General features: G+C 37.1%; 1 protein-coding gene across 1 annotated transcript in view; it reads right to left on the bottom strand.

The window, feature by feature from the left end:
• Nucleotides 1–5,330: 5,330 nt before the first annotated feature.
• The window catches only part of NELL2 (neural EGFL like 2), a 329,178-nt gene continuing 307,382 nt past the window's right edge, over nt 5,331–27,126 (bottom strand). The window contains exons 16-19 of the mRNA XM_019653065.1: nt 18,037–18,230; nt 16,686–16,862; nt 14,459–14,683; nt 5,331–6,062 (exon numbers count right to left, since the gene is read on the bottom strand). Coding sequence (XP_019508610.1) covers nt 6,012–6,062; nt 14,459–14,683; nt 16,686–16,862; nt 18,037–18,230 — 647 coding nt within the window. The 3' untranslated portion in view covers nt 5,331–6,011. The remainder of the gene's footprint in view (nt 6,063–14,458; nt 14,684–16,685; nt 16,863–18,036; nt 18,231–27,126) is intronic.

Below are 27,126 nucleotides of genomic sequence, written 5' to 3' on the forward strand. Positions count from 1 at the left end.
ATTTTAAATTTAAATAGCTACAACTGACTAGTGGCTACTGTATTGGGCTGCGCAGCCCTACATCACACACTTAGGAGTAAATGCTGGGTCACGAGGGGTGCACCCTCTCAACTTCAGGTATCACCACACTGCCCTCCAAAGTGGTTTGGAGGTATGTGTCATGCATAACCCCACTACTGGTGTGCAAGAGTTCCTGTTTCACCGTCTCCCCAACAATTGGCTATCCTACTTTTTAATTTGATCAGTTTTTTTTTCAATATTGACATTACGGTTTTAATACAAACTTACCTGATTACTAGGGAGCCCAAGCACATTTTCATGTTTATTAGTTGTTTGGGGATTTCCTTTCTTGTGAAATGCCTGTATATGTCTTCTGCCCATTGTTCTATTGGATACTTTGCACTTTTCTCCTCTGTAGTATATATATATATAATTACATATATATGTATATACTCCTACAGATATATATTCTTTATATATTATTTACCAATCCTTTGTGAATATATATAATGGCAATATAGTTTTTAGTCTGTGTCCTGTCTTTTCATCTATTTCATATTTTAGAATTTAATTGTAATTTTATGATATATGATTTTTGAGCTTATTTTAAAATACCTTGATTCAAAAAACATTCTCCATAAATTTCCTCCTAACTTTATTTTGATTTTTGTAATTAGGTCTTTAATCTATGTGGGATTGATTTGTATGAAATAAGGGTACACGTTTATGGTTTTGTTTTTCCATAACCAATTTCCAGAGGCCCACTTTTTCAGTGTAACCTTTGTCACATCTCAAGTATCCATATATGCATGAGATGGTTTCTGAAGTCTTGATGCTATTATACATATCAATCTGTCATCTATCTTGTGTATTCCTATAGCTTTATACCATCTTGATATATGGTAGCACAAGTCTCCCCTGCCTCCAAATATATAATAACTCTTCAAAACATTCTTGGCCATTTACTTTTGTATAATAGTTTAAGATCAACTTAAAATAACTTCTTTTTGTTCTTTATTAGAGCGACTGGAGAGAACTGACATTTTTATGATATTTAGTCTTCCTACCCATTCTTTCATTTAATTGGACCGTCTTTAATGTTAAATCCCTTTGGCTCTCACTTCTCACCCTCATTGCAACTATCCTTGCCCAAATCTTTACTCTCTTGTCTGAAATTCTGCAGTATAAATTTACCTCCTGCTTCCAAACTCACCACACTCCACCCTCCCCCTTTTAACTGCCAATCAGATTATGTCACAGCTAAGCTCATGACTCCCTAAGGACTCCCATCTCACTAAGAATACAAACACAAATCTCTAACCAGGGCCTAGGAGTACCTGCCTGACTTGGTCACCAGCAACTCCTCTGACCACATCTCAGCTTGCTTACTCAACTCAACCCACATAAAAACATGCTCCCACTTTGGACTTGTTCACATAGTCTCCTTTTCTTGTAATTCTATCCCTCCTGGTATGCAGAGAGCTCACTCCCTCACTTCATTCAGGTATTTGCTTCAATGTCACTTTATTTTTGAGAGGACTTCCTGCCCACTCTATCTAAATTATCAACCCTGTCCATGTCACTACTCCAACACAGCTTAACTTTTCTGCATAGCACTTACCCTGACCTGATGTAGCATCTGTTTCCTCCCACCCCTATCAGGATGTGAACTCCATGAGAAGGCAATACGTGAATGCCTGTCCTCTGTACCTACCTCATCTATCCACCGCGATAACTGGACGCTGCTGCTCTGCCGTGCACTGACTCTGTTGCAGGGAATTGGTTCGTTGTGTAAGCTCTCCACACAGTGCCTAGGATGCTGCCTGGTATATGGTAGCTCCTCAAAAATATTTGTTCAATGTGGTTTCATATTTTCTCCATAAGACTATGCATCTCTTCTGATACACTTATTTCTGGACTCCTTATATATTTTTTAGAAATGTGTATTTTCTACTTTTTCTTTTCCTTATTAATAGTTGTGTTTTTATGGAAGGGATAAAACATTATTCAAAAATTAGCTCGGTATCATTTCTACCTCTATTTATAGTCACACTGTTACTTCAGAGTGTTACTGTTTTTGTTTGTTTTTTTTTTTTTTTTTAGCTGAGCCATCCTGCCACCTGTTGGCAGCTCTAGCGGCTGCTCAGCTGGGGCAGGGGTTTGAACTGCTGTTGCTCAGAGTTCAAACTCCTGAGCGAGCTCTTAACCAACTGAGCCACTCGGCCAGCCCCAGAGTGTTACTTTAAAGCACCTAACACTAGAGATAAATGGAAGCGCATGTTTTAAATGTAGTATGTTGGTGATGACAATGATATATTATGCCATTTGTCATTCAAAGTAGAAAAAGAATTTCTGAATCTGTCATGCAAATGATCTCTATGGGCAATGATTTAATCCCAGTACAAAGACAAAAGGTTTGGGAGAGCTGACCTGGCCTCCTGGCAAATACAAGGTAGGCGGGAGGCTGCAACTCAGATTATCCTATTGAAATCTCCTCAAATTGTCCGGTTCTTTCCATTTATTTCACTATAGATCCAGAGCCACTATAGCTCCAGGCATTTCTGCCTTCCTACCTGCAGGTCTGTTAAGCAAGGGCAATTACTGTACGAAAAGGTCACAATTCCTTTATGGAAGATGCTGAATTCTAGGTCAGAAAACAGAGACATCAGTAATGAAAGGTTTGTCAGAACACAGGGAGGCAACTTCACTGAAACGGAACAGCTGCTGGGGGTGGGGGGTGCAACCAGGTACCAGAGGGAATAAAGTATATACAGAGTGTAAGCATTCACTTATTATTGCCTTTGGGGATATGTTTGGCATGAATCTCTCTGAGATCAATTTATGATTGTAGCAACACTACATTAAACAAAATGAAAAAGTCTTGCTCCAAAAGAAAAGTTGGCCTCATCAATGCTTAGTGCTGGAGCAGAGGACTGGCACCATTAAGGTGTCTATGGGATCTGCTGACCTTCAGAGGAACTTCTAACGAGTCAGCAAGATTGTGTTGGATAGATGAGGTAATGCTTAGTGAAGTGAAGCTTATTTTTTATTCAGTACATGTAACCTCAGCTTTGTTCAACTGAATAACCTCTGCTACTCTAATACTCAAAGTATCGATTGCCGTTGTAGAGCTTTGATATACCGTTCATTTTTAAAAGGCAATTATAGGGTGTCTCCACTTTGGTTATAGATAACCAAGTTATTCAGAGGATAAAAGGAGTTCCATGATATTGCAATGTAATTGAACAAACCCATGATTCTCTTTACCAGCACAGAAGACAAAGGGAAAAAGCAATATGGCAGTCTTTTGAAAAAAATAAATGATATGTACTACCATACATGAATTACTGAAGAATCATATTTAAATATGTGTTTTCTTTCTTTTCCCCCAGAAAAGTAGAATAAAGGAAATGTAATAAAGACTATTTCTATGAAGGTCTGCTCTTAAAAGAGCCACGTACCCCAAAATTAAATTCATGCTTCTTAGTTCTCACTTTCCCATAACATTTGCATAATTCAAACATGGCATTTTGCCAATTATCTCCAGTGTAAAAAGTAGGGTATTAATCACCTCTTTCAAGAAACAAAGTTCTTAAGAAGCAATTGATTACTGCTTGCTGGGGTAAACAGTAATTCTCCTGGGGATCTATTATTTATGGGATAAACCTTGAAGGGAAAAAAATCAATCTGAACACATTCATTGCTTTAATGGTCTTTGGAAGAACATAATCTTATTTTTTCCTTTTTTCTTCTCAATGTTAGGAACACTCATTTTCTTTCAGCAGTTTAGAGAAACCAGGGTCTGCAAACCACCAAAGTGCTCAGAGCCCTACAAAGATTTATAATGGATTGGCAACATACAATTCTGGCCTTGCTTCTTCTTTCAAAAGGCATAAAATATATCAATGATGAATATACACAAATATATGGATGTAGATCATGAGTGCATGTATACACACACACACACACACACACACACACACTTCTTACTTTCCTCATAAAAGCAAAATACTTTTTTTTTTTTCTGGAAGATTTAACATGAAATTCCAAACCTATACAAGGAAAAATAATCACATGGTAAAAACTTCAAATTAATACCCTCTTGGAGACTAAATTGCTATTTACCAGAGTAAATAATAGTTGATAAAAATAAACCTTTTACTCTGCTATAATTTTAAATATAAAAAGGCTGCAGAAAATAATCATTTATGATAAATCCAGGGAATAGAGAAACTTGAGTTCACAGATTCAATAAATATTATACATGCCAAAGTATTAAGACATTTATAAATTATCCTTTAGTTCAGCTCATGAAGAGTTGTTTCCATAGCAATAGTGAAGGGATAGTTAAAAGCCATTTTACCATTTCTGTAGCTTGTGGTGGTCATATCCTATCTATTTCCTTTTTTTTTTCTTTAAAGAAAAAAGTCTCTATGCACCTAAAATTTAATTAGATAATATTTGTACTTCCTTTCACCCTAATGCAAAATATATGAATAGGGCAATGTTGGATTAATCACCTCTATTGGGCATCAGCCAGTTTACTTTTTCCTCCTGCGACTCTAGTGCATCAAAAATTTAACATGTAACATCATCACTTCTTCTAACATTGGGATTCTTTACATTTTTATATCAAAATATGAAGGACCAATTCTTGAAGACATTCCCAACCCTCTCATACTCCCTTCCTTATGTGTATCAGTTAGAGTCCTGGCAGGAAACAGATGTCACACTCAATCAAACTGGATAATTAAAGAGAGTTTAACAAAGGGACCATTTATAAAGATATGACAGAAAATAAGCAAACCAACAAGAAACAGAGCAGGTGCCGCCCGAGGACAAAACAGCCAGAGTTGTTACTATCCTCAAACCACAAGAAGCAAACAGAAGTTATCAGAACCTGGAGAGGGTAGCTGAACAGAGAGGGCCACCTGTCAGGAGAGGTAGTCTTCAGTAAGGTGACAATAATAGCAGTCCCCTGGCAAAAGGGAATCTGCAGAATACACAAACTTAACCTCTTTCTGATATCCTGCCAGTGATCTCCACTGGTCAAACCAAGCCAGAATCCAGAGGACAAAAGAACCCATAAGTAAGGTTTATATAGTTCAGCCCTGAAGTAGAGGGCAGGGTAGAGAAGGTGATTGAGAAGACCAAGAGAGGCAGATGAAAGAATCCATCACATCCCGTACTTAGGCATATAATTTAGTAAAATTCACTTGTCCATTTTAAAATAGCATGGGAGGTTTGTTTTTTTTTAATCAGCAGAACTAGGAAGCAATTTGTATGTTAAAGCATCATGGGACAAAGGAACACACTAAACAAGACACTCAGACGTGTTATAAGGTAAGAGAAATATTTATTTAATTTTGCACGAGAACGAGCTTATACTGAACAAATTCAACAAAATGATATCAAGTGCAGTAAAACAAGGAAATAGGGATGACTTTTCCTGTTAGAAAATATTAAGTAACCATGCCTGTGCATTATTTTTTATCATTACAAGAACTTGTGTCAGGTTTCCTTTTAGAGTGTATACTGTACATAACATGTTATAGCTTTTTTGCTTCTGAAAATATAATTCATTCACTGCCTTACATTATATTTTTTGCAGTGAGGAACTTAACTGCTTCGTGAAGATTCTGATCTAGAGAAAAATTTTCTGCACCAGTGAAGTAGAGGCTTTCAAAACTCTGATGGGTTCGGGCTTTAATATCCAGGGGCCATGACGTCATGGTGTATATTCCAGACGCATTCTTCTACATGGTGATGTCAAACACAGTAGAGGCAGGATTCTGGTCTAGTTTTGCCCCAAGAATTTCCTTTTTATGATTTTCTCAAGCTCCACAAATTTCAGAATTCAAAGTTCACTCAGCTATTAACAAAGCTGCACTTAGCTGCCTACAAATCATCCACATTAAGTTTTAACTTTTTTATTTCATTTTATTTATTTTTTTGGTCTTTTTAATGAAAGAACATTCTTTGAACCGAAATCTCCTGTGAGACAGTTAACTTCACAGTTCCTGAAGGCACTGTGGATCCACTGAGCAACAGATGTGGCCATTCTAGGAAAGAAAGGGAGAAAAGAAAAGCATGGTATGAATTTTGCAGCCATTAGTAAATACTCACACTGATCAATTGGTACACACAAACTTAACTATTTGGTGTATTTGTTATTTCTGCATCCTTGGAAGTTCAATTCAATGGCCCAATCACTTTTCATGTCTCTAATATGGTAGAACTAATTATGTCCAATTATTTGTGGCAAATTGTAGGCTATCTTTATTTACCCCATGGCATCTTCTTACATCACATTTGTTCTTTTATTTATTTATTCACAAAATATGTATTGAGTATATTGAGTCCTGGATGCGAGGATACTGATGAATAAAGCAGACATGGTCACTACCCTTATAGGACAGGGCTTACAGTTTTTCTGGGGGTATAAAACTAATAAATACAAAGCAAACATGCAATAAAAAATTATGAAAAGTACTAGAAAGGAAACTAACTAGGTGGTGTCATGAAAATGATAAAAGATGGGCTACTTAGATTGGGTGGTGAGGGGAGAGTTCTCTATAGAAGTGATATTTAAACCAGACCTCAAGACAGCTGTATGAAAAGTTAGAGGAAGCAAAGGGAATAGTATGAGTAAAGGCTTTGAAGTTAAATGAGTTCTGTGTAAACTGAAAAAGGTCTGGATAAGAATTTTAAATTGGTGACAAAAACAGTGTTAGATGAAGTAGGAAAAATAGGCAGGGAATGGACAGATATGCATAATTAGTTTTTATAACAAAATACTTAATAATATAGCATATTACAAAAAGAAAAAAAACTTCATATCTTATTCTTTTGATTCCTTGAACATTTATTTTCTTCAACTAGCTAACAAATAATATTGATGATATTCTTATTACAATCGTAAGATGATACTACCCTTCTAGTTCCAGAGTGCGTACTCTGTCAGACACGATACCAGGCACTTTAAATACATTATCTAATTTCAAGCTCACAGCATTCCCAGTGGGTTCACTATTAATAGTCACACTTTTTAGATTCAGAAGCCGAAGATTAAAAAGCTTAAATATCACATCCAAAATCATACAGCTAATAAATGTTACATCTGGAATTAAAATTCAGGTTAGTCTGACTCTAAAACTCATCCTCTATTCAATATTTTCTCAGATAATTGACTTTAGGTCATTAAAATGTATTATACTTTAATATGATAAAATCAAAAGTGTCTGTTCCTATAAGATAAAACTTAAAAAAGAAAAGATTTTGATACTTTAGGCTTTGTGGAAGCATACCAAATAAGGAAAAATCCAGTCTATATCCATGAAAACTACTATGCACTTAACCTAATCCTCTTCCTTTATAAATTATTATTGAACAGAGTTCTTACTCTGAAGCAAGACAGAGTCTCAAACATCCCTTGGATCTCTAGTGGCATTTTAAAGCTTTTTCATCATGTCAGAGGCAGAGATTTTTTTTTTTACCATAATCTGGTTGCACAATCTTTCCTGATCTATTGACCCAACGAAATGAGGGGTGTACCAGTTCCTGAGAGTATCAGTTCCTCATATTGAATGACTTTTGAGCAGAAAGAGAGTTAAGGAATTTCTGGAGCCTTTTGCCACTGAGTATGTGAAAGTAGCATTCAAATCCTACGGGGGAGAAGTCATTAGTATGGTTCCAATGAGCATTTTTTAGGAAAGGACTGTATATTTTCCAAAATCCTCCAGGAATGTTTTTCTTATTCCATATCAATATGTTCTGCTATAACAAGATAAATGCTCTATAAACCATATCATTGGAAGCCTCTCAATTAGGGAAACATAGTTCATACATGAAAGATATTAAAGATACTAATAAAATATCTTGTGGGGTTCTGGTTTCAGTAATGGTATAGTTGTTTATATAAGACTAACCTTCCTATAGATAACCATAAAGTTGGACAAAAAATAAAAATAACTATTTGAAGCATGGAAAATGACACTGGAGGGGTTTCAATCTTTGTAAGAAGAGAAATGTACTTGTGACATTCATTTTTACTTGGCATTTCCCCTTAGGGTACTCCCCAGACTGTGCTGCTTAGGGTAAGTATAACTCAAACAGAAAGCTACAATCTGATAGGTCCCAGAAGTCAGAAAACAACTTTAAGGGAGGTTGGAGTAGCTGGAAATTCAGGAGGAAATATCTAGATAGGAGGAAGTGAGTCAGCATATAAACTTCCATCAAATCTTTGGCTGGGTTTTGAATTGCAGAGAAGGCTCTAAATAGACGGAGTCACAGTTTAAGGGTTGAAAAATCTGAGCAAAAATTTCAGGTGTTGCTTACAGTGTGTAGGAGTGTTTAAAACCTGTGTCCTGCCAAATTAGAAGAGATTAATAAACAAAGCAGGCTTTCCACTTAAAGCCCAAAAGGGCCATGATTAGGAGTAAAACAATGTCTCAAGATTAAGAGATTCACCTTAAAACAGGGATAAATCTGAAATAGACCCACCTAACCAGCATAAAGCCAAGCCTCCTTAAGTACAAGGTGATTGCCCAGTAGCTTGCAACCTACTAGAACAAAAATAAATGTCTTTGGAGGAAGCAAATAGAACATAGGCTCTATACCATATATTATCCATGATATCCAATAAACCATAGCAATTATTAGACATGTAAAGGAAAATCAGGAAAAGGTAAATACTAATTAATAGAAAAAGTAATGAATAGAAATGACTCAAAGATAATCCAGAAGGTGTAATTAGCAGAAGACTGGAAAGTATATTATAAAGATGTTTGAAGATGTAAAAAAATGGTCGTAATAAGAAAAAAATGATGGTAAAATTAAGAATAGAATTACCCTACGACCCAGCAATCCCTCTCCTGGGTATCTACCCAAAAATCGGAAAACATTTATCCATAAAGATATATGTGCTCTGATGTTCATAGCAGCTTTATTTACAGTGCCTAAGACATGGAAACAACCAAAGTGTCCATCGATAGATGATTGGATAAAGAAGATGTGGTATATATACACAATTGAATACTATTCTGCCATAAGAAAAGATGAAATAGTGCTATTTGTGACAACATGGATGGATCTTGAGATTATTATGCTAAGCAAAATAAATCAAGACAGAAAAAGTTGAGAACCATATGATTTCACTGATATGTGTTATATAAAACTGAAAACAACAAAGGAACAAGACAAACAAATGAAGAAACAAAAACTCATAGACACAAGCAATAGTGGTTACCAGAGGGTAAGGGGGGAGGTGGGTGGTAGATGAGGGTAAACTAGATCAAATATATAGTAATGGAAGGAGAACGGAGTTTGGGTGGTGAATACACAACATGATATATAGATGATGTATTACTGAATTGTGCACTTGAAACCTATGTAACTTTACTAACAAGTACCACCCCAATAAACTTTAATTTAAAAAAAGATGATAAATCTCAGCAGAGAAATGAAACTATACATAGAATTAAGTGGAACTTTTAGAACTGAAAAGGGCTGAAATGAAAAATGCAGTGGATGGGTTTAACAGATTAGAGATGACAGAAGAAACAGTCAGAAAATTTGAAGATAAAACAATAGAAATTATCCAATCCTTAAAACAAACAAAACATATTCAAAGAAAAATAGAGCCTCAGTGACCTTCAGGATAATATTAGACCATATAACATATGTACAATTGGAGTCTCAGAAGAATAGAACAGAGAAAATCTGGCAGACAAAATATTTGAAGTAGCAATGGCCTGATTTTTCTAAAAATTTAGAGAAAGAACATCAATTTAGGTATTGAAAAACTCAGGAAACACCAAGGAGAATTAAGACCAAAAAATATCACACCTAAATGCATCATAGTCAACTTCTAAAATCCAAAGATAGAAAGAAAATTGTGAAAGGAGACATGTGGGGGAGGGGAGAAATAGACATATTGCAGGAAGGAGAACAAAAATACAAATGATAGCTGAATGCTTATCTGAAAAAATGGAGACTAGAAAACAATACAGTATCACCTTTAGACTTCTGGGAACAAATTTGTCAATCGAGAATTCTAAATTTAGTAAAAATATCTTCCAAAATTAAAGACATTTTCAGATAAATGTAAGTTGGGTGAATTTATTACCAGTAGATCTACAATATGGAAAATGCTAAATAAAGTTACTCAAGCTAAAGGAAAATAACATCATATGGAGACTCATATATGTAAGAAGAAATTAAAAACACCAGAAATGGTAAATATGTGGATAAATATAAAATATAGTATTTTTCCTTCCCTTAATTTCCTTAAAAGATATTTGACTATTTAAAGCAAAAATGACAACATGAAATTTTAGGGTTTACAATGTACATAATTATAAGCCTAAGGGGATAGAATTATATTATTCCAAAATTCTTACATTTTACATAAAGTAATATAATATTAAATCTTATTATATTGTAATAAAGTAATATTAATATATTGTAATTTTCTAGACCAGCAACTAAAATAATAACATAGAGTTATAGATAAAAATCCAAAAGAAGGGCCGGCCGAGTGGCGCGATGGTTAAGAACTCGCTTGGGATGCCAGAGGGCCCCGGTTCGGATCCCACACATGAGGGCCAGTGACACTGCCCTCTACAGCTAAGATGCTGAACAACAGCTCAGCCTGGAGCTGGGGCTGCTGTGAGTCGCTGGCGACGGCGTAGGCTGCAGTCCCTGTGGCAGTGGGTTGCCATGGGCTACCGTGTGTAGCCAGCAGCCAGCGTGAGCGGCCAGCAGCCGCAGTGAGCGGCCGTCCAGATGCCGGCGACTGATCTGCCTCACCAGGGAAGAGTGCAATGATGGTGCCAACTTGGGCCAGTGAAGCAACGTCCTCCACAACTAGACTGAAGAACCAAAGGACACAACTTGTCTGTTCCCCTTCCCCCAATTCCCCAGCACTGTTCCCAGCCCCCCAATTCCCCAATAAAAATCTTTAAAAAAAAANCAAAAAGAACAATTAAAATCAAATAATATAAAAATATAAATAAACAAAAAGAAGGGAGGAATGCATGAATAGGAATATAAAAGTAAATGGGACAAATAGAAAACAAAACGTCAAAATGGTAGCCCTAAATCCATCAAAGTAAAAAATTACATTAAATGTAAAAAGACTAAACACTTCCATCAAAAAAATGAGATTGTCACACTGGATAAAAGAGTAAGAACTAATTATTCCTTATCTATAAAAAATGCACATAAATGTAAAACCATAGATAGTTTGAAAGTATGTGGATCAAAACATTATGCTGTGTGGCTAAATGAATACCAAATAAAATTGACTCCAAGCATAGAAGTCTTGCTAGAGATAAGAAGGGACATTACATAATGATAAAATGGTCAATTAAAGAAGACATGCATGAGAGTACATACTGTGCGATTACAGTTATATGAAATTTTAAAACAGGCCTTGCTTAATATTTAATACTTTTTCCATGTGGGATGTTTTGATACATAATAGCATATAAAATTATTTCCCTCACGTTGCTGTCCTGCCATTCAAATATTTATAGAATACTCCTTTTTTCCTCTATTGAATTGCAAAGCTCTCCTGATCATCTATTAAAGTCTTCAATATAATGTTGCCCATTTATGGGATATTTATTTTCAAAGATAGATCTAGTTATCTATTCTAATATTAGTACAGAGGTCCACTTTCAAAACTTTAAGTTTGCTATTTCTGATAGATAAAGGCAACATTTAGGAAGTTAGTAGCTTCATCCTTATAAAACTGTTTTTTTTTTCTATACTTCAATTATTTCAATATTACACCTAAAGTCTCCCCAGGAGTTAAAAGTGGATCCCTGGTTTCCAATTTCCAAAGTGTCCTGCTCGGTGTTTATTTACTAAAGAAAATGACCCTCTAGTCCCTCCATCCTCCTTATTTCTCAACTGGAAATATCCATCTCTGTTTGGAACTCAAAGCATAAATGTCTGAAAGCACTAGTCTTAGATTTAGGAAAAGCAACATTAGTAAGTCATTTTTAACTCAAGAGTTTAACTTCTGAGTGGAAGAAACTTTTTTTTTTTAACTTTAGCAAATTAAATTTGAAGACATCTTTAAGAAGGCAAGGGAAATGTTTATCCTATTCCACCCAGCCAACTCCTAATTCTTCAGATATCCTCTCCAATGTCATTTCCTCAGGAAGTCACTGGTTCACATGTCATACAGCCTCTTGGCCAAAAGGGCCCTTTCCTTTGAGTATCCATCACAGTTTGTAACGTTATCTTTGTTTGATGATTTAATTAATGTTTATTTACTCCACTGTCAACAATAACAGGCAATATTTTTTGAGTGCTGACTCTGATTCCAGACACTGAATTCTTTATCTCTAGTCCTGCCTTGTCCAGTAGAACATTCTGTGATGATAGAAAGGTTCTCTGTATGTGCTGTTTAATAGGATGGCCACTGGCCAAACATGAGGCTACTGAGCAGCTGAAATGTGGCTAGTTGACTGACACATTTAATTAATTTTATTTAATTTTAATTAAATAGCTGCATGTGGCTACTGACTACTGTATTGAACAGCACAGCTCTAGACAATAAGATGCTAGGCAATAATTTCCAGGAATGATTGTGACAGTTTTTGCTTATCATTATACCCTGATACTAGCACAATACCCCACACAATTTGTATTTATTGACTAAAGTGAATAACCCAGAGAGGGGTAGGATGGAGAGATAAGTAAAAGCGGTGCTCTGAAAGCAGCATATTTTGAAGAATGCTCACCTCCAATTCAATATCTGGAGCCTGTTTTGAATAAATTTTAATTTTTAAATAACACATATAAACACAAACTTAATAAATGAGTCTTGGCAATACATTTGGTAAAATTCAGATTATAACAACTCATATTTAATAAGAAGGGGATAGGAAAACAGAATCAAATAGCAACTTCTAATAATCAGCACTGCTCTGACAAAAAGTGAATTTAATGCCAAAATTTACTTTCTGGAATACATTCCTACCAGGAACCAAAAAATCCTAGTAGTTGTGTATAAGGCAGTGAATGACAAGCTCATGCATGTGCTTTACCCTAGAAAACACTCTAATGTTTTCCTGCCTTTTACCGAATGCATTTTTCTTATTGAAAGTATCTGTCTGAGCCATATTTAGTGTGTTTTTCATCTCTTTAGCTAGTATATATTTTTGTTGTCACTGCTCAGAACAACTAGATTAAGAGTAAAAGGGGACTCAACTCTGGTAATTAAATGTCAGAAAGTATTTCCCTGTTGGTCATTAATGCTGAAGTGTCTAGATATGAACTGTTAAACGTACTCATATTAAATGTATATTAAAACAACATTGCACGTACACTAGTAATAACTTTTATTAATAGTAGTAACTTTTAAATTTGCTAATGCACTTTCAGAAAACATTATCCACTCAAAACCTCTGCTTGATTTACAAACTGCATTGATTGAAAAAGCTAGAAATTTTGGCTTGAAATAAATAATAGTATCTCAATGCTTAAAGCATTTTATATTTCTTTGTCCTGTTACATCAAGCCACTGTAGTAAGAATTTGCACTAAGTGAATCTGAATTAAATTGCTCTATTGAAAATTGTTTTTAAATGGAAGTGCTCACTTTAGAAAACAGAGTTGTGTTATGCTGGGAAAAATCTGACATCTTTGCTCTTGTGTTGTTGTTAAGCCTTCCAGAGTTTTTAACTTAGCTTTAGTGTTGATTTCAAATTATGGCTATGAGAAACAAAGACCTCTAAATCAAATGTTTGTAGAAATAATAATCAAAGTAGAATGCCTTCAACTTTGTCACTATGAACTCAATATACTCTGTCTACATTATTTGTATTTTTGTTCTTATTGAAGGGATACAATGCTCTATGTTCTTATAGTAATAAGAAAAAAATCTTTATGATTTTTGTCCAACTGTAGAAATAAAATATGGTAAATAACAGATCTTAAAATTTTCAACTCTATGTAACTGACCACAACAAACCGAGAAATATGCCCATTTTTGCCTTATTGATTTTCACTTTGGAAAATATAATGTATCTACTTTGTCAATATATCTTACAGACCTCGTAAAAGGACCAGATAAAAATCAATAAAATAATATAATCTTCTATTATGAAAGAAGAAACCTGAAGTTTGGTGTTGTAGGTTTCTGTTAAAGATGTGTACACTTAGATATTTTAGGGCAATTTAAGCAGATTGTTTCTGTTCTGGTGATAGAAATAAGCGATCACCCAGTGTCTGGCCCTGCACCACCTCCTCCCTGCACATGTACCGGGGGATGCAATGACATCAGCACTAACAAATCTGAGAAGCACTTCTCCCGCCTTTTTTTTTTTTTTGAACAAGGCATAGGAAACAAAATGCTTCCCATTGGGAAGGTTAAGCACATTAATATCTATGAGGTCTGGGTGCAGCTGGCCAAGCGCTCCCTACCCGAACTTAACGGGCTTTACCTTGCACTGGCAGAGAGTACACTCGGTGCCATGTTTGATCCAAGAGGAGCCAGTGAAGCGAACCACATTCATCTCATCCAGGCAAGTTTTGGTGATGTCATTGCGGATGGTGTCGGCCTGGCAGGGGTCAGTGACACAGCGCGGGCAGCACTCGTTCTCTGGGAGCACACTGAATTCGCACTCCACCTCTGGGCAAGGCAGGGGCCAACAGTCAACTTCCCCTTGCTGTAAGGAAAGCAGACGGCAAGGGCGGAAGGGAAGGGGGAAGGGCAAGGAGGAAGCGAGGGGAGGGGGCAGGCGTTTATTTTACTGCGCGCTCAGGTTATCTGATGGACGTTTATGCTCAGGCGTTCAAAGCCACAGTCATAGGAATGAGAGCTATACTGCAGCTGGGTTTTCAACCGGTCCTCAACAATTAAACAAGAACAACAGTAAAACAAAAGCAGAAAACATTCTCTTAAAACAATCAAACGTGCACGCCCCTATCCTTCCAAAGAAAAAAGAGAATTATTTACTACGGAAGAGGTTTTTATTTAACTTTTTGCCTATGAGATGCCTTTTTTCTTTTAGTTCTTTTGATATTTTTCCCCTAACTTCACATGTATTCCCTTCTGCATTAAAGAAAGTTTTGTCCATTTATGAGAAAATAAACTGAAATATGAAGGGAATTTGACAGTTTTTATTTGTTCATTTATACATTTCTCAGTGTAGGGACTTTGGGAAAAAAATGAGGAACTGTTATCAGTCTTTTTTATTCCACATGGGAAAATTGTGTGAACTGGATCTTTCTAAAATGTAGTTCCCACCTGTTTCCTATTTTCTTCATAATTCTGAATCTCATCGTTTTCAGATGAAAGCAGCCTTCAGGCACAGAAACTGACCTTGTTCTTTCAATTGATTTTTGGGTTGAAAGTATAAAAAGAAAGCAGCAAAAAAGCACAGCCTTAAAAATATCCTCACACAGGGCCGGCCGAGTGGCGCGATGGTTAAGAACTCGCTTGGGATGCCAGAGGACCCCGGTTCGGATCCCACATATGAGGGCCAGTGACACTGCCCTCCACAGCTAAGATGCTGAACGACAGCTCAACCTGGAGCTGGGCTGCCATGAGTCGCCGGTGACGGCGTGGGCTGCAGTCTCTGTGGCAGTAGATTGCCATGAGCGGCCAGCAGCCAGCGTGAGCGGTCAGCAGCTGCAGTGAGCGGCCGTCCAGAAGCCGGCGACTGATCTGCCTCTCCAGAGAAGAGCGCAATGATGGTGCCAACTTGGGCCAGTGAAGCAACATCCTCCACAACTAGATTGAAGAACNTCCTCCACAACTAGATTGAAGAACAAAAAAAAAAACGACAGCAACTTGTCTGTTCCCCTTTCCCCAATTCCCCAGCACTGTTCCCATCCCCCCAATTTCCCAATAAAAATCTTAAAAAAAAAAATATCCTCACACAAATAGAAAAAAAACACTAGCCATAACTTTAAAAGTAGCATCAGTGAAACTTTCTTTTATAAAGACGCATAGACCAAATTTCCTTGCCATTTACACCACTAAAAAGAAATAAGAAATTTGGTCATATGAAAAAAAGACTGGTGTTTTCTTTACCAAGTCTGTATTTTCTTTTTACCTTCTGTTTCCAGTCGAAGTTTCATAAATATATATGGACATTCAATTTTAACATTCTAATAAGTATTTATTATATATCCATATTATGTGTAAAACAGGGTGCCCACCAGAGTAGCATCAACAGTAACAATCTTTAGAAGGAGAAAAAAGTGTTTTTGTTTATTTGTTTGTTTTTGTTTTTCTAAGTCTGAGCATGACTGATAGAAATGGGTTAACATGAGTTTGCCTTGGAAAAATTTTTTTTTCGTGAATGCCATTGTTCTCTTCATGGCAAGTATTTACTGAGTGCTTCGCACATGCTGTTAGGTGTCTGGAGCCTAAGTAAGCCTACACTGAATGAGGCTGAGGACACTGGGGCAGTGTTTTCTTCTCAGCTCTGGAGGCACTCCTGAGAGGCACACACAACATGGTGCTTCACGTCTGCCCCAGAATATGCCTTCTCAGGTCCTGGCTGTATTACCATCATCTTGTCATCCTAACCAGGCTCACTTTTTGTAACTGCCGACACCAGGGCCAGGTGCTGCATAGTGGTGGAAGCGGGACAGCCAGGTTGCCTGCCTGTTTAGATTCTGGGCCTACGCTCTTCCGGTACTTCATGTAGCTAAACTCACCAAGCAGCGGCACTGTTGGCAATTCTGGACCCAGGAGTCACCACTGTTGTACAAGGTTTCTCCATTTTGATGGAGGCACTGACTGCTAAGCCTTGGGTCACATTCAGGGCAGCAAAAAAGATCAACCGTGGGGTTCTCACAGTCACAGACCATCCGGCGACACATCACAAATCCATTCTGTATTTGAGAAGGAAATAAGGCAGTTACTAAAAGCCTCCATTTCTCAATATACTAATATCATATGTATGTGTGTGTGTGTGTGTGTGACTGTGTGTGTGTGTGTGTGTGCACATACACTGGGGGTGCCAAGAAAATGTATACACATGACTTGTATTCATCTTTTGTCATCAGTATATATTGAGTACTACAATTTTAATACAGTTTTTTTCTTTCTTAAAATGCGTATACAATTTTTTGGCACCCTCTGTGTACACACATATATAATATATATTACAGTCATATATTATATGTATAAAATCACAGATGTTGATTTGAAAGTTGAGATAATTCATACTATTTACCCAATATAGAGGATGCTATATATATATATATATATATATATATATATATATATATACAGAAATTGAATGCTAACTAAATTTTGTTTTGTGTGAGGGCATGTGTGTGTCAGTATTGGTTCTAGTCAACAAGTCTTACATAGTGTTAAGTTTATGAAATATTTTAGGCCTTATGTTTTTGTACAAACTGTTATCAAGTTCTTTCATAACAGTTGAGTCCTTGATACATAGAATTATTCATTTAACTCTCTTATTAACTAAGTACATAGAACATCTCTCTAAAATTGAAATATAGCTCAAATAGATATTTTTCACTCTTAGGCCATAGTATGTCTATCTGTCTTCATTTATGCATTTATTCAAATGTGATATTGTGACTACGGAAACAACAGCATTGTTAGCAACAAAATGTTATCGACATATGAATTGACAAAACACATTGTGGTATTTCCATACAATGAAATACTATTCAACAATAAAAAGGACCGGGTTACTGATAAATGTCATGAATATAAATAAATGTCAAAAAAGGAATTCTGAGAGAAATAGGCCAGACACATAAAAGTATGCACTGTATGATTCCATTTATATGAGGCTCTAGAAATTAGAAATCTATAATGACTGGAGACAGGGTTTGCTTGGGGCTAGGGGTGCAGGAGTAACTAAGAAAGGACAGAGGCAACATTTCGAGTAGATGAAAATGTTTTGTTGTATTAATTCTGATGGTGGTTAAATGGATATATGGATTTTTTAAAGTTCATTAAGTTGTATTCTTGAAAGATATGCAAATTATACCTCAATAAGAAAGATTAAAATGTTTTATTTATACCAACCTGACATGAGCACACAGAGCACCGGTCATTTTCCAACACCCAGATCTGACCATTGTGCTTAATTTTTCCATCATGGATGCAGTCCCCTGTACAATTCTTTCCATGAGGACATCGACAATCATATCCACCATCCAAGTTAAAGCAAATGGTATCGTTGGCACAGCTGTGTCTGCCGGTTCCACACTCATCAATATCTGTAGCCAAGAAAAAGCGGCCGGCAATGTGCTTAGAATATGCTCAAACAACTGCAGGCAGGTAAGTTGTCTCCTGACATATAGTAGTCAACTGTAAATTAATTTTCATCTTACTGGCATGCATTTCCTATATAGTGCTGACAAAAGCAATGTTAATCATCTAGGGATTTCACAGGAAAATATTATCATGCTTGACTTCAAACACCAAATAACCTTGGTTAGATTTTTAACTTTTATATCTCTGTAAATACCATTAGGCTATATGAAACATTTACTTTTTTTATTAGCTTTAGGTGTACAAAACAGTGTAATAGTTAGAAATATATACCCCTCCCAAAGTGATAACCCCTCTTCCAATCTACTACCCCTCTGACATCATATATAGATGTTATAATATCATGGACTCTATTCCCTATGCTATACTCCACATACATATATATATATATGTCACAGGATATGGAGTATAGCATAGGGAATAGAGTCCATGGAATTATAACATATATATATATATATATATATATATATATATATATATATATAATTATAGTTCCATTTTTTGAAAGCTAAGAATAGGACTCAGGGGCCGGCTGAATGGCTCAGTTGGTTAAGAGCTTGGTCAAGAGTGTGAGCTCTGAGTAACAGAGTTGCTGGTTCAATTCCCTGCCTGAGCTGAGCTGCCGCTGAGCTGCCAACAGGTGGCAGGATGGCTCAGCTAAAAAAAGAAAAAAAGAAAAAAGAAAAAATAAAGAAAAAGAAAACAAAGAATAGGACTCAATTTATCAAACAAAAACAGTTTAGCAGTAGAAATTCTAAAAGCACCAATGATTTTTTTATTGGGGAAATCATCCTCAATGTTAAAATGGTATTATGGAAAATACTTTCTTAGTGGAAAATAAAATGTCATGGGACCCCTAAGGCATTTTATTCAGTTTCAAGCCCTATTCTCACAGCCATGTCACCGACATGTAAGTTCTTTTCAGGGCTCTGCTGAAGTGTCCTGCACTTACAGTCCAGGTATTTTCACACTGTCTTTATACCCTGCCCCTCACCCACAGAAGGGAAAGGTACCATCAGCAATTACCATGTCTCTCACAAAGAATCCACCACTTCTTAACTTTTCCATTTCAGATTATCGTTTCATCTCCTGCCTGACTCAATTGGCAACTGCCATTCCTCACCCGACCTCACCTATTCCATGGCAATCACAGCCCAAAGCATTTTCATACAGATGAAAAGCAAACATCTTGACCCACAGATCAGGTCCATAGGAGGAGACGTGATTCATTTTATTTGTCCCTGTAATTTAAAGGTCACAAACCAAAATACATTTCAGGGATATTCTATGAGGGGCAGTAAGCAGTTATTTCCCATTTCATCTGTTTCCTCTGAGTAAAGGTCAAGAAAGAAGAAATTAAATCACAGCAGGAAAAGCGGGTTGGAGAGAAGATGGAATGTACACCTTTTAACTAGGGGAAATGTACCCTGATTTTACTTCAATGTTTTAGAAATAGAGTTTAGTAAATATCTTTCTTAAGTGGTTTGATTTCGACAACATTGGAGACATGGGTTAGTCAAGATTATACTGTAGCCATATTTAAATTTTTAAATACTTAAATTCTGTCATATATGCATTCCTGAAAATAAGCCACATGATATATTTCTATTTACCTTGATTTTTTTAATAGTTCCCATCTCAGCAAAACCAATGAATCGAGACAATAACTGAAAGGTTTTATTATAACCACAATGAATTATATTAGCTTAATTTGTCAAGGCCAATGATGTACATAATTATACTATGATCAAAAGGAGAACTGTTAGCCAGTATAAGGATACTGTAAAAACATTTTTAAAGTACATTGGTTAATATATATTTTTTCAGATTAGAGGAAAGTTTTTCTTGGTAATGGAAATGAAAATTTTAAAGTAGCTCTATATTTGATCTATTCACAATAATAAAGTATATTTGATGAGATGGTCTTTGTCTCCTGTAAAATATTCTTATAACTAGGAATTATAGTACGCAGGAAAAACATTAACCATTATTTGGTCTCTCTCACCACTTACTCTACAAATACCTCTTACTACATAGCCCTTTAAATATACACTATAAGGACATTATTTCATCAATGGCAATGGCTGGATTTTTACAATTACTTCATTTTGCCTGACATTTAAAATAAAAGCTCTGATATGTGCTGCATGTTTTCCCTTAAAGGCAGAGAGAGTCTTTGGATTTGCTGCAGAAGACAAAGACAAGCTGTCCAGGCACAAAAAGAATATGTATTCTTAAATAAAGTGCATTTACATAGAGAAATAGAATAAAAAGTCACTGACAATAATAGTTGACATGTAACACATGGAGAAATTTGTAGGCAGAAACATCATGATGGACTAATTATTACCTTTTGTTATCCAATGGGATTTCAATTAATTTTAACTCATCTTGCCTTTTCTGCTTATCTACACTGAGTTTCCCTTGCAGGGACTATTCTCAATTGGATGGTAATATAGAATTTTGGAATTTATTTTTACATATAGTTTTATTAGAAGGTAAGTTTCCTAAATTAAATATACATGAAGGGTATATATTCTGCTTTGGCAAACCTACCATGGCATATAAAAATTGCAACTTTAAAAGTATGTATAAGGATGGGCCGGCTGAGTGGCGCGATGGTTAAGAACTGGATTGGGACACCAGAGGGCCCCGGTTCGGATCCCATATATGAGGGCCAGTGACACTGCCCTCCACAGCTAAGATGCTGAACAACAGCTCAACCTGGAGCTGGGCTGCCGAGAGTCCCCGGCAACTGCGTAGGCTGCAGCCCCTGTGGCAGTGGGTTGCCATGGGCTACTGTGTGTAGCCAGCAGCCAGCGTGAGCGGCCAGCAGCCGCAGTGAGCGGCCGTCCAGAAGCCGGCGACTGATCTGCCTTGCCCGGGAAGAGCGCAATGATGGTGCCAACTTGGGCCAGTGAAGCAACGTCCTCCACAACTAGACTGAAGAACAAAAGGACAGCAACTTGTCTGTTCCCCTTCCCCCAATTCCCCAGCACTGTTCCCATCCCCCCAATTTCCCAATAAAAATCTTAAAAAAAAAAAGTATGTATAAGGAACTCATACAACTCAACAAAAGAAAACCCAAACAATCCAATTAAAAAATGGGCAGAGGACCTGAAGAGACATTTCTCCAAAGAGGATATAGAGATAGCCAATAGGCATATGAAAAGATGCTCAACATTACTAATCATTCCAGAAATGCAAAAAAACCCCACAATGAGATATCACCTCACACCAATTAGAATGGCTGTCATCAACAAGACTAATAATAACAAGTGTTGGAGAGGCTGTGGAGAAAAAGGAACCCTCATACATTGTTGGTGGGAATGCAGATTGGGGCAGCTGCTATGGAAGGCAGTGTGGAGGTTCCTCTAAAAATCAAGAATAGAATTACACCTGAAACCTATGTAACTTTACTAACCATTGTCACCCCAATAAACCTTAATTTAAAAAAAAAAAGACCAATAACTTCTTTAGTGAGTGACTGAAAAAATAATGTTGCTAAATCCAATGGTCAAGTCTCAGCTCTTCTCTAACTTGATCTAGCAGCAGCATTTGACACGATTTATTCCTTCTCGCTAATAAATTTTCTTTATTTGCTTCCTATCACATGCTTCCTAGGTAGCTTTTTGGGGATCTTTCTTCTGCCCACATACACATTCTTCAAGTGCGGCAACTAAACTATGGATAAGATTTAGCCAAGCAAAGAGATGGTAAAGAGTGGTCCAGTCAGAGACAAGAGTCTGTTTGAAGCACAATGTTTAAAGCCATCAAGATGTGTGGAAGAAACAGAATGTTGGTACACTTGACTGTCCAGGGAAAGCAGAGTAAGTAGACATGCAGCTAAGGAGGGATTCAGGGCCCAAGTAAAGGTCATGTTAAGAAATATGAACTTTATCATAAAGACAATACAACGTCATTTTAGGGAACTGCAAAAAAAAATCATAATCAGATATACATTTTAGAAAGATTCCTTTGGTTTCATTTTGGTAAAGGGATTTGAGTAGATTAGAACTGGAAGCCAGGAAATCAATTCAAAGGCTGTTTCAGTAGTCCAGGCAAGAAATGATTATATCATGAAATCCAACACTTATGTAGTGGCAATCTGGTAATACCAATTACCAGATTCTATGTACTTGCATATAATGACTCATGTAATCCTCTCGACAACTGGGAAGATATAATTATTATCCCCATTGAATAGATCAGGAGATTGAGGCATAGAAATGTTGCAGAAAAGGTATAGAGCCCAGATGGGAACCCAGACAGTCAGGCTCCAAGTCTGTGCTGTTAAGCACAATGCTGTATTGAATGGTAGTAGTGGGGATACATAGAAGGAAACAACAAAGACAGAATCTTCCAAGACAGAAACAATGAAGATAAAGCAACTTAGTGATTTGTTGGCGTTACACGTTAGGGAGAGGGAGGGGTCATGCACAACAGCTTGGAAAATATGGCTGATGATTACTTACAGAAAGAAGAGCGAGACTTTGCTGAGAAGTGGAAGTGTGTGGCAGGGATGAGGCAAGACATGAGTTAGTTTAGTACACTGAATTATACTTTCCTCTGGGCTTCCACGTAGAGCTGTCCAATAAGTAATTGGATATATGGGCCTGGAGTTCAGAAAAAGAACTGGGCCAAAATATGAATTTGGTGAAGATACACTTTTATCACTCCCTTTCTCAAAAGTAGCCCTTCAGACTTAAGTTTGAACTTCTTAGTAAGGCATTTAAAGCTACTTTTTTTGCATGCACTCTTTCCCTATCTCAACTTGCCAATAATGGCATCATCCGTTACATCCTAAAACAAATGCTAGATACTCAAGCCTTTCTTGATCCCAAACAGGAAATAATGTCTCTCTCTGTTTGCTTACAGCTCTGAGTTTATATTTTTTCTCAAGTATTTATCATTTTCAACCTTGTACCTTTCTCCTCTGTTAAGAAACTCACCACATTCTATCTTGTATAACAGTTTTTGTTATACATATGAGCATCTTATCTCTTCTCCAAGTAGAGAGCAATGACCATCTCCTTTGTATCTGTATGCAGCAGATGTCTGGCAAAGTACCTCAGGGTACCTGTGCATATATGAGTATTCAGTAACTACTTGTTAAGTTGAATTGGATTAATTTCGTTTTGTCTTTTTTTTTCTTTTATTTAGGTTAAGGATTCATAGTTTTTGGCTGGAGCATAATACTAAAAAGATACTATCCTATGAGCATTATTTCTTTTGGATCTCATGAGTTCAAAAACCTCACCAAGCTTAAAGATAATCCAGAAATGAAAGCATTAAAGTGAAATGTTGGTGTGAAAATAAAATATTATTATGTGAAAAAAAAATACTGGGCTTTATTCTGAGAGAGAGAAAAATTTGGGGGTGCAGCAGAAATGATGATATGGATAAGAAAAATGGTATTCTGATACATTACCTGGGGATTAAATGCCTATACCTCTGAGATAAGTGGGTGTGCAAAACAGCATACACTGTATATGAATGTGGCTTATAAACATGTGTGTTGTGGATTCACAACTGCAGCCCCCAAATAGTGAAACAGTGTACAGTATCTACTGATGTCTGCAAGTATGAATCTTATACTTCAGAGTAACTGTAAACACACTACTGTGCTTTGTTCACTTTGAAATGGCTTTTGTTGCTGTTCAGCAACAGAAAAATGGCACCTGTTCAGAAAGAATCATACCCTTAAAACTGCATCCTTCTAAATACTAATATTACAATTCTACAAATCATTGAAATTGCAGTGAATCGGTGTTTAGAAGAAGCATTTTAGTCTTTTCTTTTTATAACATAAGTGGGTTATTTTTAAAAAAATCCTCCAGAGCACACTGTCTTTTGAAAAAGCAGATTTTTCTGACAAACATTATAAATTCTACTAGAAGATAATAATAGAATCATCATTCCAGGATTGTGGTTATTAAAAAACAAAATTTTTCCATTGTTTCTGTGTTTATGGCATTTCCTTGAAAAGCCTTTTCTGTGTAAGCATCTCATAGAATTCTTTACTTCCCTAACATCATCTTTATTATGTACTACTTTAATGGCTAGTTTAATGTTCCTGTTATTTTCTGAACACTCACAAATGCATTAATTATGTTTTGTCCTGATCACATAGGCTACGTTCCTAACATGCTTCTGATTAAAATACTATCTTTCTATCATACATCTCAATATTTTTGTTATAAAAATAAAGATACTATCTACTGTGTGCCAAGAACTGTTGTAGACACTGATGACTGACAAGCAAACATATTCTATGACTCTTGAAGCTTAAGTTCTATAGCAGATAATAATCAAGTAAACAAATCAATACATACAATCATTTCAGGTAATTTGTAATTTGTATGAAGAAAAGTGAAGCAGGGTAAGTGAATAGCATCAGGGGTAGGATGCTATTTTAAATTGGGAGTCCAGGAGAAGCCATTTTAGAGGAAGTCTGAATTAAATGAAAGAGGAAGCATGTAAAGATCTAGGGGAAGGACAGTCTAGACAAAAGAACAGCATATGAGAAGGGAATCAGTCTGCAATATTTGAGAAATGTCAAGAAAGCCGAGTACCCGTATCATGTAGGCCCTTCTAAACTATTGTTAGGGTTTGGATTTGACTCTCCCCTGGACAGTGAAAGGAGAAGCCTGTAGGGTTTGTGAGACAGTCAGGAGAGAGCGGTGTCATCAAAGCCGAGTGAAGAAAGTTATTTTGAGAGGAAAAAATGATGAACTGGGCCAAATGGCTGAGTTGTCAAGTAAAGAGTGGTAGGTTTGGCAAGATGACATTGTTAGTAATCTTGAAAGGCAAGCATTCACTGGAGTAGAGGGACTAAAGCCCATTGGAAACAAGAAAACAGAGATACCAAGTCTGGAAAATTCAGTTTTGTTCTAAAAAGGAGCAGACAATGGAGGAAATGTTTGGAGAATCAGGTGATGCAAAGAAAAGTTACTTTTTGTTTGTTTTTGTTTTATTTTTGAAAGATGGGTGCTACTCCAGGCTGTTTGTATGGGGAAAAGAATGATGCAGTAGAAAAAAAAAACCAGTATTTATGATGTGGAAGTGAAAATTCATAGTACAAGGGCAGAGAACACATGTAGGCGAGAGGGGATGAGATGCAAGGTACAATGGAGGGATGAATTTTTCATAGGAGAAATGAAACTTTAATGAAACAGGAGGGAGGGAAAGCAACAGATACAGACATAAATGAGAGTTAGCTAGTATAGCTCCTGGTGCAGAAGTGAAGTACTTCTGTTTTCTCAGTTAAATAAGAAGGATGGCCACCACCCAAAAATGAAGAGAAAGGAAGTGTTATCTAAGATCTGAGGAAACTGGAGAAGGTATGAGATAGTTGTTTCAGAGAGTTACAGGGGAAAGTAACGAAGGACATAAAGTAGGAATGCTGGACAATGTTGATGGCCCTTGTAGTAGGTAGCCTATAAGATGGCCCTTGGGACCCCCCAGTGGCTCAGTTGGTTAAGAGCACGAGCTCTGAGCAACAGGGTCGCCAGTTTGATTCCCACAGCGCCGGGGATGAGCTGCCACTGAGCTGCCAACAGGTGGCAGGGTGGCTCAGCTGGTGAGGGCACGTGCTCCTAACAACAAGGCTTCTGGTTCGATCCCCGCATGGGATGGTAGGCTACGACCACCCACAACTAAGATTAAACACAGCACCTTGAGCTGAGCGGCCGCGAGCTGCCCATGGGTGGCCAGATGGTGACTGGACTTGGAGCTAGGCTAGCTGTGTTTTCCACAAATAAGACTGAAGGACAACAACTTGGCTGTTCCCCTTCCCCAATTCCCCAATAAAATCCTAAAAAAAAAAAAAAAAAAGATGGCCCTCAATGATCCCCATCGTTTAAGATTTAGGCTCTCATGTAATCCTTTCCTCTTATGTAATCCTTTGCCCCAGAGTGTGGGCTGGATTTATTGACTCACTTCTAACAAACAGAATATGGGGAAAGTGATGAAATGCCACATGTGAGATTAGGTTATAAAAAGGCTGTGGCTGGGCCGGCCGAGTGGCGCGATGGTTAAGAACTGGCTTGGGACACCAGAGGGCCTCGATTCGGATCCCACATATGAGGGCCAGTGACACTGCCCTCCACAGCTAAGATGCTGAACAACAGCTCAACCTGGAGCTGGGCTGCCGTGAGTCGCCGGCGACGGCATAGGCTGCAGTGGAGCTGGCCGGCAGTGGGCTTTCATGAGCTGCCATGAGCCGCCGTTGTGAGTGGCCATTCAAGGGCCATTGAGCAACTGCCTAAAAAAAAAAAAAAGGCTGTGGCTGCCAGCCTGGGCACTTGCTCTCTCTTGAATTGCTTACTCTAGCGGAAGCCAGCTCCCGTGCATTGAGGCAGCCCTGTGGAGTGACTCGTGTTAAGGAAACAAGACTTGCCAATAGCTACATGAGTGACCTTGGAAATAGATCCCCATTTCCCCCACTCCCACCCCAGACAAGTCTTCAAGATGAGGCCATAGCCCTGGCCAACAACCTGACTACAGCCTCATGAGAAACCTCAAACCAGAGGCCTCTGCCAAAGCTGCTGTGAGATAATTTTTGTTGTTTTCAGCTGCAAATTTTTGGTGGTAATTTGTCATGTATCAATAGATAACTAATACAGCTCTCTAACTAATAGATATGTGTTCATAAATTAAAAACATAGTAAGTGCAGTTACAAATGTAAAAGACAGTCAGCAGAGGTGTATGTTTTTTCTATTTATGTTCTGATGCACAGAAAAGGGTGTGCAAGATACTAAACAAAGTGAAACACAGGTTATCCCTAGAGGAGAAGAGAAAAGGATGGGGGAAGAGGAGATGAAATGAACATGCATTTT

The sequence above is a fragment of the Hipposideros armiger genome, unplaced genomic scaffold, assembly GCF_001890085.2.
Source record: "Hipposideros armiger isolate ML-2016 unplaced genomic scaffold, ASM189008v1 scaffold_194, whole genome shotgun sequence".
In the NCBI taxonomy this organism is placed as follows: Eukaryota; Metazoa; Chordata; class Mammalia; order Chiroptera; family Hipposideridae; genus Hipposideros; species Hipposideros armiger.